General features: G+C 44.4%; 1 protein-coding gene across 2 annotated transcripts in view; it reads right to left on the bottom strand.

The window, feature by feature from the left end:
* Nucleotides 1-3,306: 3,306 nt before the first annotated feature.
* The window catches only part of TMEM74 (transmembrane protein 74), a 45,092-nt gene continuing 35,664 nt past the window's right edge, over nt 3,307-12,734 (bottom strand). The window contains exons 2-3 of one of the 2 annotated variants that reach the window (XM_033929783.1): nt 12,182-12,243; nt 3,307-4,405 (exon numbers count right to left, since the gene is read on the bottom strand). In XM_033929783.1, the coding sequence (XP_033785674.1) occupies nt 3,555-4,355 (801 nt within the window). In that variant the 5' untranslated portion in view covers nt 4,356-4,405; nt 12,182-12,243 and the 3' untranslated portion in view covers nt 3,307-3,554. The remainder of the gene's footprint in view (nt 4,406-12,181; nt 12,244-12,734) is intronic. The other variant, XM_033929782.1, reaches the window with a different exon arrangement.

The raw sequence follows: 12,734 nt of genomic DNA, 5'->3' as shown, positions 1-12,734 counted from the left end.
ATGTGATTTTCTCTTGTTCTTAAGTGTCTGGTTATTGTGGGAAAGTGTGGTTAACCATATCTATGATATTCTCTTTATCTGAACCTCTAACATTCAAATACTGTGTTTCCCTGAAAATAAGCCCTAGCATGATTTTCGGGAGAGGTCTTAATATATCCCCAAAATAAGCCCTAGTTGCAGGCAGCAGCGCTTCCCAACCCCCATGCACCCTCCCCTTGCCGAACCTTCCATCTCTTTCTCTCACCTTCCATCTCTCCCACCCATGCTAACCGCGAGACCGTCATACCATTACCTTCTTCCAAACGGTAGCATTGCAGCAGTAATCTAAACTGAGAGGGGACAGGTTTAGAACAAATGCTAGGAAGTTCCATGTGTCAGCCACCAGAGGGTGGCTGACACATGTAACGCGCTTCCAGAGGTTGTGATAGGCCAGAGCACATTACAGGGGTTCAAGGAAGGTTTAGATAGGTTCCTAAAGGATAAGGAGATTGAGGGGTGCAGATAGAAGTAGAGGTAGGTTATAGAAATGGTCAGGAACCACTTCACAGGTCATAGACCTGATGGGCCGCCGCGGGAGCAGACCACTGGGCGCGATGGACCTCTGGTCTGACCCGGTGGAGGCAACTTCTTATGTTCTCCCGCCGGGGCATTTCTCTGCCGCATTACTGATATCATCAGCAACACCCCGACGGTAGAAGGCCCGAAGCAGCTCATTTAGATTGCTGCCACAATGCTACCGTTTGGAAGAATGTAATGGTATGTCAGTCTCACGGTCAGCATGGGGAGAGAGAAATGGAAGAGGAGGGAGAATTGGAAGGGTCGGCAGGGGTTTGGTTGCGCGATGGGGGCGGGGGAAAGGGGATAGAAAGATGCTGTGGGTTTGTGATGGGGCATTGTTTCCCCGAAAATAAGACACTGTCATATTAATTTGGGGCCCAAAAAATCCACTAGGTCATATTTTCGGGGAAACACAGGTAGTTGTTTTTGGTGCTCATGGATTGCATTTAGAGATGGAAACTTATAAAAGGCAATTAACAAATTTACCCTTCTTTTACAAAAACGTAGTGCGGGTTTTAGCGTCGGCAGCGGCGGTAACTGCTCCGACGCGCATAGAATTCCTATGAGAGTTGGAGCAGTTACCGCCACTGCCGGTGCTAAAACCTTCGCTATGTGTTCGGAAAAGAGGGGGGCTAATAATCTTCCTATGCCCTCTAATTCCAGGGCAACCTTTCAAATGAAAGAGACTCGATTCATGCGCATTTTACATTACGTAGGAATTTAAACCTCTGTATTGTATTTCTCCTCTCCCGCCTTTCCTCCAATGAATGAGGTTAAGGAGATGCAGAATCATATCTGGCCTCAAACTGAATAAACAAAGTCTTAATAGTTTCTATTTATTTTTGTCAAATTTAGCACTACTTTTTTTTTTTTTTTTATTGAACTTGAAATCGATTTCTACATGTCTCAAGCCCGCTATTCAAACACACTCGTCACTTTAACAGGTACTGCTAAATTTCCAGGGTCAATATATAAAGCAATTTAAGCAGGCAGGAGAGGATCTTTCCCACTTGAATTGCTCTGTGCAGGCCAGGCACTAACATTTAGCAATACTTAACTGAGCAGCGCCACTGACTATTGACTCTGGCAAGCTAGTTTGTAAGTAGGCCAGAGAGAAGCACTCCAGAGGTGGGGGTCAGAGAGAGCAGGTGTGCGGGCACTGGCGATATTCAGTGCCTATGCTTACATAGCTAAATAACCAAATAGGACCATATAAATGGCAGGCTTACCTTTCTTCATTTAGCTATGCGGGTGCCAGCCCGGCTGTCAACCAGCACCTGCACCACCTTGTTTCCCAGCCTAAGCGTGTCGGTCCTCCCTCCCACTCCCTGGAAAATGCCAAACAGTTCCTGCACCACTCCCATGCCTCCTAGAACATCAAGACTCTCCTTCTTAGGATTGTGGCAGGCTCACCAGCCCAATTTCTGGTGATTTAGTGGAGCAGTGGGCTGGGGCAATGCCCATTCGCTTCTGCTTGGGGTGGCTGCCTTCTTAAAATGGCTACCACAACCTCTAGTGGTACTTCGAAGTTCTGCGAGGCTGCCACTAGATGAGCCCATCATGATCCTAGGGGGTGGAGGCTTGATTTTCAGAGGGGGGGGGGGCTGGGAGGGAGGGAGAAAGGAAGACCAGAAGGGGGTTTTGGAATGGCCAGAAATATTCATTTGGGATCCGGCTAATGTTCTGCTGCGATGTTCATATAAGTGTCTTATGTGGATCCCAGCTGAATATCAGCCAGGAGGTTTAGGAAGATTCAGCATGGTCATTTCAGCACAACCATGTGAAACGGCTGCATTCAATTAGCAGAGTTGCCTTTGCAGCCCTTTCAGTACACCCCCAAACACCCCAGTAGCAACTCAGTTTGTTAGGGGGGAGATGTCCCCCAAGCCCCCTAAACACCCCAGTGGCAGCTCCTGCCCCAAACAACACTCCAGCATCAGCTTTTTCAGTTCATTTGGGAGGGTCATTCCCCCCAAACAACACCCCAGTGGTAGCTCCTTTGCAGGAGGCCCCTCCAAACAACACCACAACCCCTGCAATATGGCATGGCTCCCTACAACCCCTCCCCCCCATAAAAGGAAATGACCCTGTCCCCATCTGGCCCAATGCAGCCTGAGGAGGATGGAGACAGAAGATGGATCCAAACACCAGGCCTGGGAAACAGCTGCAGAGTCAGAGTAAGAACAAGATGATTCAGCACAACCGTTTCATTGCTACAATGGCTGCGCTGAATCATCCCATTCTACAGCCAGGACCCATATAGGTCCAACACAAAACAAATTAGTCCTAGATATTCAATGCCAGTGCCCAGACATGGCCCATCATTGAATATCTGGGACTAATCCTGCCTGCGATGGTCAGTGTTTTTAAAAATTTGCTGAATATTGACTGACTAGGAGAATGTTGACCGACTACAAATTAAAGCATTGTAGCACATGTTAAAAAAAAACTGATATGAATTAAAACTTTTGTTTAAATGTGTGAGATGAATTGAAAGAAAAATAAACTGAAAATCCCAGCTCCATATGACTCAGGGGCAGATTTGAGCCAGGAAAGGAATCAATCCCAAGTTCTTCTACATGGCAATTGCACTGATATCTTTCCCCCTCCCCTCCCCCCCCTAAAAAAAAGTTCATGACACAGTTGTACATAGTTTATAACACATTTTCACATAATGAAGCAAGCACTTTAAAAGGTCATTCATTAACCTGAATGGAAAAGAAGTGTACAAATAAACAAACCTAAAGCTGCAATCAGATTTTTTTAATAGTGTTATCCTATAAACCGTAATGTATAGTATAGTATAGTATTTCACCCTTTTAATTCGGAAAACTATACGTTATTCACCAGCAGCAACTGAAGAGGTAAAATATCCATTAACAGGCCTCAACCTCACAGCAGTTATCTTGGCTTGAATCCTTGCAATAGTTCCATAAAAAATGTATGAATGGATAGTGTTTCAGTAAAACGATGTATTAAAATCACTATCATACTAATTATTCATGGTGAGTATCTTCCTCTGCTAATGTTTGCTCTGCAATATTTTCATTTGCTCCAGCTTTCATTCTGAAATTGAAGGAACCGTACAGTTTTGCAGATTCTTGGGAAGACGAAAATCTATTCCTTTTGTACAGTTCTCCTTTCCACATTGATGCCATTAATAAACTAGATAGCACTACCCCACCAAGGGTTAAAAAACACAGCCCAGCAATCACACACCTATCTAAATGGGCTCCTATGTAAGCACTTTTCCTCTGTAGCTGTTCCATTTCTCGAGCCGATATCGTATTTGGATCCACATTTACATCGCGTGGTACTGCATAGGAAAGTATAACTAGTAAAATCCCTGTCACCAGAAATGTTACCGCACTAATAAACCCGTAATCTACAGATTTTCCAGCAGCTTCTGATATGGTTTCATCCTCTGACATCATGGAGAGATCGTGCATCCCTTCTAGCTGGGTTTCTCTACAGGAAGCATCATGGGGGGGCAGTTGACAGCTTCCAATAGGAAGTGAGGGACTTATAAGCCCCACGTTGACATTTTCATCAATGTATGTAAAGGAGGTCTCTAGTTCCTCAGCACAGCATACGTTCTTCTTCTCTGAAGGGCAGAGATCGCCAGTAGGTCCTACCCATTGCGAGGATATGCACTGGCTCTCGCGGCAAAAGGTCGATCCACTTGTTACAACTTTCTCATCATATTCATAGCAATTATTTAAACTCCATTCCACGTTGTTACACACATCAGGTTTCCCATCACCTTTAGTGATATGCAAAAGCTCCACACCAGCCATTTAAAATGCTTTCACACAACTGTGCTAAACAGAGTCATCCTCTGGGAACTCTGTGGAAACATAATAATAAAAAAGAATAGTTCATTTTCTCATAACATCAGTAGGAGCTGCAAATAATGTCAACAGGTTCCATCTTACAGACATAAACAGTATCAGTAGCATAGTAAGGGGGGGATGAGGAGGTGGTCTGCCCCGGGCGCTATGTTGGTGGGGCCACCAGCACCTCTCCTCCTCTTTGCCCCTCTGCCTCTTCCCCCTCCTCTCCTCACCACGTGCATGCCCCCCTTACCCATACCTCTTAGTTGTTCACCGCCATGAGCAGCAACTCCGTGTTCCTCATGACTGTGTCATGCTGATGTCACTTCTGGGTGCCGCACACAGGAAGTGACATCAGAGGGAGAGCCACCAGGGTCACGAGGAGCACGTTGAACTTGTTACTCACGCCGACGAACAACTAGTGGTACGGGTGAAGGGAAGGCGGGCAGACACGCAGCAGGGGAGAGCGGGGAAGGAGTGGGGGGGCAGAGACAAGGGCAGGGGAGGGGTACCTCTTATCTTCGTTATGCCACTGAACAGTATAATTTAGGATGGACAAGTTAAAAGCTGAATGCTGGAAAATAAAAAGATTTTATTGTGAGTGAGAAAGGAAAATAATTTGCCCAACTCTGACCAACAAACCTGCTTCTTTGTCAGCATCTGCTCATGTCTGGGTACATGGTTAGATTCAGATTTAAGTGATGAATCACAAGTTTGCTGAGTAATTGCCTCTACTTTCACTAAACTACATTTTATTTGTTAGATACATTCTTTCTTCTCTATTGATGATTTATGAAAGACAAAATATGCCTACAAAATATGTCAGCAAGTTATTTGATGTAAAGCAAGGTTTGAGAAGGTGACTCTCTTTACATTGGTTATCTATGTCAACTCGAATAGAGTTCAAAACTCTGTTTGTCTTTTAAGATACTTCACAGAATATGCCCACATGTCTTTATCTGCTCTGATTCACTTATGGTTTCAAGTTTATTAGGATTTTATATACCGCCTATCAAGGTTATCTAAGCGGTTTTTACAATCAGGTACTCAAGCATTTTCCCTATCTGTCCCGGTGGGCTCACAATCTATCTAATGTACCTGGGGCTATGGAGGATTTAGTGACTTGCCCAGGGTCACAAGGAGCAGCGCGGGGTTTGAACCCACAACCCCAGGGTGCTGAGGCTGTAGATCCAACCACTGCGCCACACACTCCTCAGCACAACTTAATAAATTTGATATTCTTAGGCAGTTGGTAACTCAACTGTTTGGGGAGGCTAAGGTCTGGTGGGATTAGGGTGGGGTGGGATAAGCAAAACTAGGGCAAGTTAAAATCCTTAGAGGTGGGTAGAACACCAACGTGAGCAGTAAAAGGACAGTATGGACACTTTTAGACACAGCAGAGAAGGACCCCTTCTCTGTGTACTAACTGTATCCTCCTAGTACCTCTGTTACTGATGGTACTGTACATACTGAATACATCCCAGGAATAATGTACCAAAAAAAAAGAATCTGAACATAAGAACTGCCATACTAGCACAAGCCGTCAGTCCATCAACATAAGCCAACCCTAGCTAGATCCCAAGTAGTAAAACAGATTTTATGCTGCTTATCCTAGGAAAAATCACTGGATTTCCTAAAGCCATCTCAATAATGGCCTATGGACATCTCTTTTAGCATAGTATCCAAATCTTTTATAAACCCTGCTAAGCTAGCTAACTTTACCACATTCTCTGGCAACAAATTCCAGAGTTTAATTGCACATTGTGTGAAGAATCACACAATCAAAATAATGCACGCCAAATAATACAAAATATTGAGCAGAATATTATTTGCAGTATTCTGGAAATATGTATATGAAATGACTTTCACACTTGGCTCCCAGTCAGCCCTAGCTCCCCAGTCCAGCATCTTCCTATTGGTTATAGGAACAATGGTGTTCTGCAGCACTGTTACAGAAACCTTGTGTTTACTGGCAATCATAAATTTACCTATTAGTGTTTTTTTGGTAATTTGACAAATAGACACCAGGCTTCAGCTCTGCTAACCTTTAGGGCAGTGTCCTGCACACTTTCTCGAGCTGCAAAGCATTTGGAAATACGCAGGCGTCACCATGATGACATCACACACGTGTGATGTCATCACATCGATGTCGGCACATGCGTGAAGGCCCTTCAGACGGGCCCTGAGATGCCAGTGAGGGGTGCCAGCAAGGAAGAGGGCTGGAGAGAAGGAGAAGCGCCGGCGCCGGCTGATTGCCTACAGAACGTGCCTCTCACTGCGAGAGGCACATCCTGTAGGCAGTCAGCCGGTAATGATGCCTCTCCTCCTCCCCAGTGTGCCATGGCACACCTGAAATCTCAGGAGATATTTTAATGTTCCCCGGCACACAGTTGCGATACAGTTCTATAGGGTGATGCATGTTCCCCTCTACTGTGCAAAATACAAAAATAAGAATATAACAAAGGAACATAAGAATAGTCATACTGGGTTAGACCAATGATCCATCTAGTTCAATATCCTGTTTCCAACAGTGGCCAATCCAGGTTACAAGTAACTGGCAGAAACCCAAATAGTGACATCATTCTGTGCTACTGATCGCAGGGCAAACAGTGGCTTCCCCCATGTCTGTCTCAATAGCAGACTAAGAACATAAGAATTGCCATACTGGGACAGACCGAAAGTCCATCCTGTTTCCAACAGAGGCCAATCCAGGTCCCAAGTATCTAGCTAGAATCTTGGAGAGAGCGAGAACCAGAAGGCCTTGAGCGTGCGCAGATGCTCAAGGCCCAGACAAGAGGCAGGAACTTCGTTCACCGGCACCGGTACGTCCTGTGGGCTGCGTGCCAGTGCCAGACGGGGTAAGGCTGAATGCTGTTCGAAGGGGGGGAGGGGTTTGCGAGTGGGGGGGAGAGCAATGCCGGTTCTCAGGGGGGGGGGGGGTAGTGCTTGCAAATCAAGTCAACGCTTGGTTTGCGAGAATGTTTTGCTCGTCTTGCAAAACACTCGCAAACCGCGTTACTCACAAACCGAGGTTTGACTGTAATTAGAAAAGGTAAATGGCCAGAAAACAAAGGTAAAAAAAAAAAGAATTTTAATTTTAGGAATGAATTAGTATGGTAGTTGTGTTAATGAACGTTAATAAATACAAATAAAACTTAAAATGGAAACTAAGATTATACCTTTTCGAGGCCAAAACCTCCTGCCTCAGGTCTGGTTAAGACAGTTTAATTCCGTTATGGCATCCTCTCTTGACCTGAGGCAGGAAGTTTTGACCTCTGAAAGCATTAAAATTAGTCGAATATAAAGATATCACCTTATTTTCCATTTTGTTTTATTTGTATTTTTAATCTTTGTTAACATAACTACCACACTAATTCATCCTAAATTAAAGATAAATTTATTTTTTCTCTCTTTGTTGTCTCGCCATTTACTTTTTCTAATTATGTTGGTCCCAGTCTCTGGTTTCTGCTTTCCTTCATCTGGGTTCCCTGCCCATTTGTCATTTTCTTCTCTCCTTTTTTTTTCAGATTTCTTCAATTTATTTTTCTGCCCCTCTGTCAAGACTAAATTAATTCTTACTATCCCTCTTTTTTACTTTGTCTACCTACAGATTTCTTTCTCTTTCCAATACCCTGGCTTTCTCCTTCCTCTTATTCTCCAGTCTTCTCCCCCTTTTCCATCCAGCATTTTATCTTTCTCACCCTCCCCTTTTGTCCAGCATTTCCCCTCTTTCTTTCCCTGTCCTGCTCTCCCCATTTTCTCTCCTCACCCTGCTATTCAGCATCACCTCTCTCTCCATTTTCTATCCAGCATATCCCCTTTCTCCAACCTTCTGCCCAGCATCCTCTTTCTCTACCACTGTTCCATCCAGCATACTCCCTCTTTCTTTCCTCCTTCCATCTGATATCTTTATTGTTCCATCTTACCACTCATCTTCTCTCTCTCCCTACCCCTCTTCAATCTCTCCCCTACCCCTCTTTCTTTCCTCTCTTCAATTCATCAATTCCCCACTTCTATCCAGCAGCCCTTTTTTCTCTGTGTACATGCTTTTCCCCTAGATTTTTTAAGGGAAAAGCATGGCGTAAAGTCTGCATAAATGTTGCATTTATGTGCAAAGTACAAAAAATTGCCTTCAAAATGCAAGCGAGACAAGCTACACAGAGGGTTTACCCTCTCTCCTCATTCTGCTGCCTCTTCCTCCCCTGTGTTCCAGCAGCACTCCCATTCTTCCAGTCAGCACTGTTGAGAAAGGTTGTTACTTTATACTTAATCGAGGGCTCAGCTGAAAAAAGGTCACCTACAAGAGAAGGCACTGTAAATGTTTGTTCAACGGCCCTTGAAACATAATACATCTTCTCACACTTCTGTAAGGGGAAATAAAGAGAGAGCACAAACATTTTTGAGCAATTCTTATACAAGTCTTTTCAGACAAAAGAGCAATACAAAGTTCCCCCGTGAATTTGCAGTTTGTGAATCGCGGACTCACTCATTCGTGGTCTGCTCCGACCGCCTCTTCCTGTAGTAAAGTCAGGCTACACCAATCAGGAGCACACTGCAAGTGATTTTCTTCACCCGCCAGTGCTCCAGCTGCCCTCTCTTGCCTCCCCTTTGACAGGCGAAAAACCTCATTCACGGTTTGTCAAAATGCGCAGGGGTTCCTGGAACAGAACCCCCACGAATTTGGGAGGAGTACTGTACATGACTGCTGGATACCTTTTGGTTTAGAAGACACAGGTGCTTATTTTAGAAACCCAATTCATGTTTTAGATGTCTCCAGTGGCGTAGTAAGGGGGGGGGGCAGTCTGCTCCAGGCGCCATCTTGCTTGGGGCACCCCTCCTCCTCTCCGCCCCACCTTCCCACTTCTACCCCCCTTCCCACTCCTACCACCTTCCCACTCCTACCTACTCCCGCGCCCCTTCCCATCCCTCTCGCACCTTTTTAACTTCGACTTCAATGCTCTCTCTGACATCACTTCCAGGACCCACCACAGGAAGTGACATCAAAGAGAGCACCGAAGCCAACGCAGTCAGTAAAATGGTGGCTGCTTGCGCCAAAGTTAAAAAGGTACGGGGAAGGGGCGTCCGTGCGGCCAGGGGGGGGCAAGGAAGAGAGTGGGGGAGGTGTGCCACCGCCCCGGGTGCCGCTCACTCTCACTGTGCCACTGGATGTCCGAAAATCGGCATTTAGATATCCGTGTTGCAGTATATGGACATCTGAAAATGCAGTATGCCCGCATAGCAAAGGGAAATGGTTTGAGCCTGTTTGGGTGGGACATGGATGGGCTTAAAATATGCAGGAGAAGGAATCTCCATGTCTAGAAAGATGAATTCTGGGTTCAGGCTTGCCACTGTTTGCATTTACCCTGTGTTATCTATTAAAAAAGAACACAGAAGTACGAAGCTTGTATGGTACACGTAGGGAGTGTACTTAGCATCTGTACTGCATGTTCTATACAGGGAATGCTGAGCCCCCATAACCATCAACACGGAGTTGGTACATCCAGACACCCTCAAAACTCATGACCCCCACTTCTGGCTGCCCCCTGATATATCCAAAGTCCCATTCTGCTCCCATTAGGTTCTTAACCCCCTCCCAACACTCTCCCCATGGTTCATCTCCCTCCCAATCCTCCTCCCAAGTTCTGACCCCCCCCCCCCGAACCTTCCACCTGAGTTATGATCTCCTTCTTGCCTCCCAATTGAATCCCAATTCCCCAAAAACCAAACCCCATTCCAGAAAAAAGTGTGCCACCCTCCATGTCATACTTTTACCCATACCTCCCCTTCCCTTCACCCACTTGGGACCTACTTCAGATGCAGATCAGGCATCTCAGTGGTCCCAAACACAGCAATCCAAAATCGTAACACATATAGCTATGAACACATACACACACACACACAAAAATGCTCTTAAGGGAAAGCATGACAGTTCCAGAGGAATAATTATCATACTATATTAGAAATAAGCATCAACAAATAGCTTAGTTGTAAGCGATGTTTTGTTTTTTTAATGGAATATTCCACACATAATCTTATTTGACCAGAGAATGGACAATGCAGGAAGAGGCACACCCCCCCCCCAACCCCAAGCACACACACAGAAAACAGAGCCTGAAGGAGAAGAAATCAGAGTAGCACACCCCGATCAGGAGTACAAGAGACATCCATCCAAATATAGAAGAAAGAAGATGAAATACAAGCATGTGGAGTTCATTGACCGTCATAGAAGTTTATAGGAATTGATGCAGACCGCTGTGCATTAAACTATTGACTGCATGGCTTCTAATGAGCTTTCCAACAAATTGCTGTCATGCTGAAACCATTGCAGTTATCTACAGCTCACTGAATAAATGCCCCCCCCCTTCCTGTCAGTGTGTGAGCAGTGATTGGATCATGCACTCACAGGAAGGCGGGCATTAAATAAGAAGTTATTGGTGGTTTGTATCCCTCCAGTCCCACAATTCCTTGCACCTTGACCCAACTTCCCTCTATTTTAAAATAAAAATTCCCGAATAGCAGTGGTACAGCCCTCTTCCCTTCCCTTGACCCATCCCTCCTCCTCCTGAATTTAAAACATCTAGTCTAGTGCCCCCTCCTTTCCCCTGACCTAATTCTTCTTGCTATGACATTAAAAAAAAATCCTGGGTTTCTAGTGGTACCTCCCAAATGTCCCCTCCATACACACCTAGCATACCTTGAAGAGACAAGAGAGTTGCCCGCTCACTACTGCGTCTGGCGCTGCCATCTTGGAAAATGACAGTACTTGACCCTTCCCACTGCTAAGTGGGGTAGTCTGCCAAACAAGGGACATTTTCCTTTATTTAGTAGTCACTGTCAAGAATACCTGGTGATAATTTTCTTGGGTTGTGCTCTCTTTAAAACTAGTCTGCTTCAGGGCAGACTAATACAACAACATAAGTAGGGTGTTTTGTTTTTTTATTATTATTTCAGCAACATTAACAAGTATAGACTTATTAAGGTAAATCAGAGGAAAATAAATTTCAAATAAAGTAGGAGAAAAAAGAGTCCTTTACTATTCATTAGACCACTATTTTAATGTACTGTACACTCATGTGATTTCATCCCAACTAGCTACTACATCAAACCTATTTCTGAATCGCTCCCTGCTAACACTTGTATACTGCTGTGCATGGTAATTTTCACTCTTGCTTTAATGGAAAGCTAGAGCAGTAGGTCAACAGAAGCCCATGGAACAACCAGCAAAAAAATAAAAAGCCATCTGGCAATCCAGAGAGACTGGGAAACAGAGTTTGATTTCCACTGCAGTTCCTAGTGACTCTGGGCAAGTCTCTTAACCCACCATTGGTCCAGGTATAAAATAAGTACCTGTATATATGTAAAATTGCTTTGATTGTAACCACAGAAAGGCTGCATATTAAATCAAATCCCATCCCCTTTCTGACTTGAAAAGCAATACAGAGAGAAGAGGCCAAAGGCAGAATAGGAGGGGGGGGGGGCAGAGAACAGCAGCACAAAGAAAATAGACAAACATACAAGATTAGCAAAGAAGGGCCCAGATGCACTAAAGCCAGCCTTCGTCGCTAAACCCGTTTTGACAGCTTTAGCGATGATCACATTTGCCGACCCGATGTACAAAACAGCTCCCCGTGTATTTTTCCCCTTCGATCGCCCATTTTCCGATCCGGCCCTGCAAATTAACTAATGCAAACTAGCCAAGTGATTGATGCACTAACATCGCTTGGCTATGTACAAAGATTTTTTTAAAAGCAAGGGTTTTAGCGATCTGAAAAATAAAAAGACGGGTTTACCTGGGGTTTTTTTTTTTTTTCCAAAAAATGGCACACCCAATGTTTTTGGTAGACATTTTGCACTGTTGGAAAGATAATTTTAAAACAATTAATACTACGAAAAGTAAGGAATGATTAGAAATGTTCATACTATGAACCAATTTTCCTGAAGTTAAACCATATAAAGACTTAAAAACAAGACAAGCCATCTTAATAGAAATGTTAGAGCCAGAAAAGCATACTGAAGGGATTGGCAATCTGCAGACATAAAGTGGAGAAATCTAAGCGAATTTGCTGAGTAATGAGAATCTCTGTTCTGTGCCTGGGAGAAGCAGTGCTAGATTTGAAGAGTCTGTGGAGGACGGAGCCTCAGGGACTGCTTTCAAATACAGCAGTGAATTTGGAATGCTGCATTACTTAGAACTCAATTCAGTTATCCTCAAATGCAGCACAGTTTCATTTTTTCACTTCACCGTCCTGCACATTTTATGTTAGTCAATTTGACAACCTGTTTGGGAGCTGGAGCAAACACTAATCCCTCAGTTGAATGGCCATGCAGTAAGAATTTATAATC

This window comes from Geotrypetes seraphini, chromosome 2 (assembly GCF_902459505.1).
Source record: "Geotrypetes seraphini chromosome 2, aGeoSer1.1, whole genome shotgun sequence".
Lineage (NCBI taxonomy): Eukaryota > Metazoa > Chordata > Amphibia > Gymnophiona > Dermophiidae > Geotrypetes > Geotrypetes seraphini.
The sequence above is the reverse complement of the archived record's forward strand: the minus strand, read 5'-3'. Positions and strand labels throughout refer to the sequence as shown.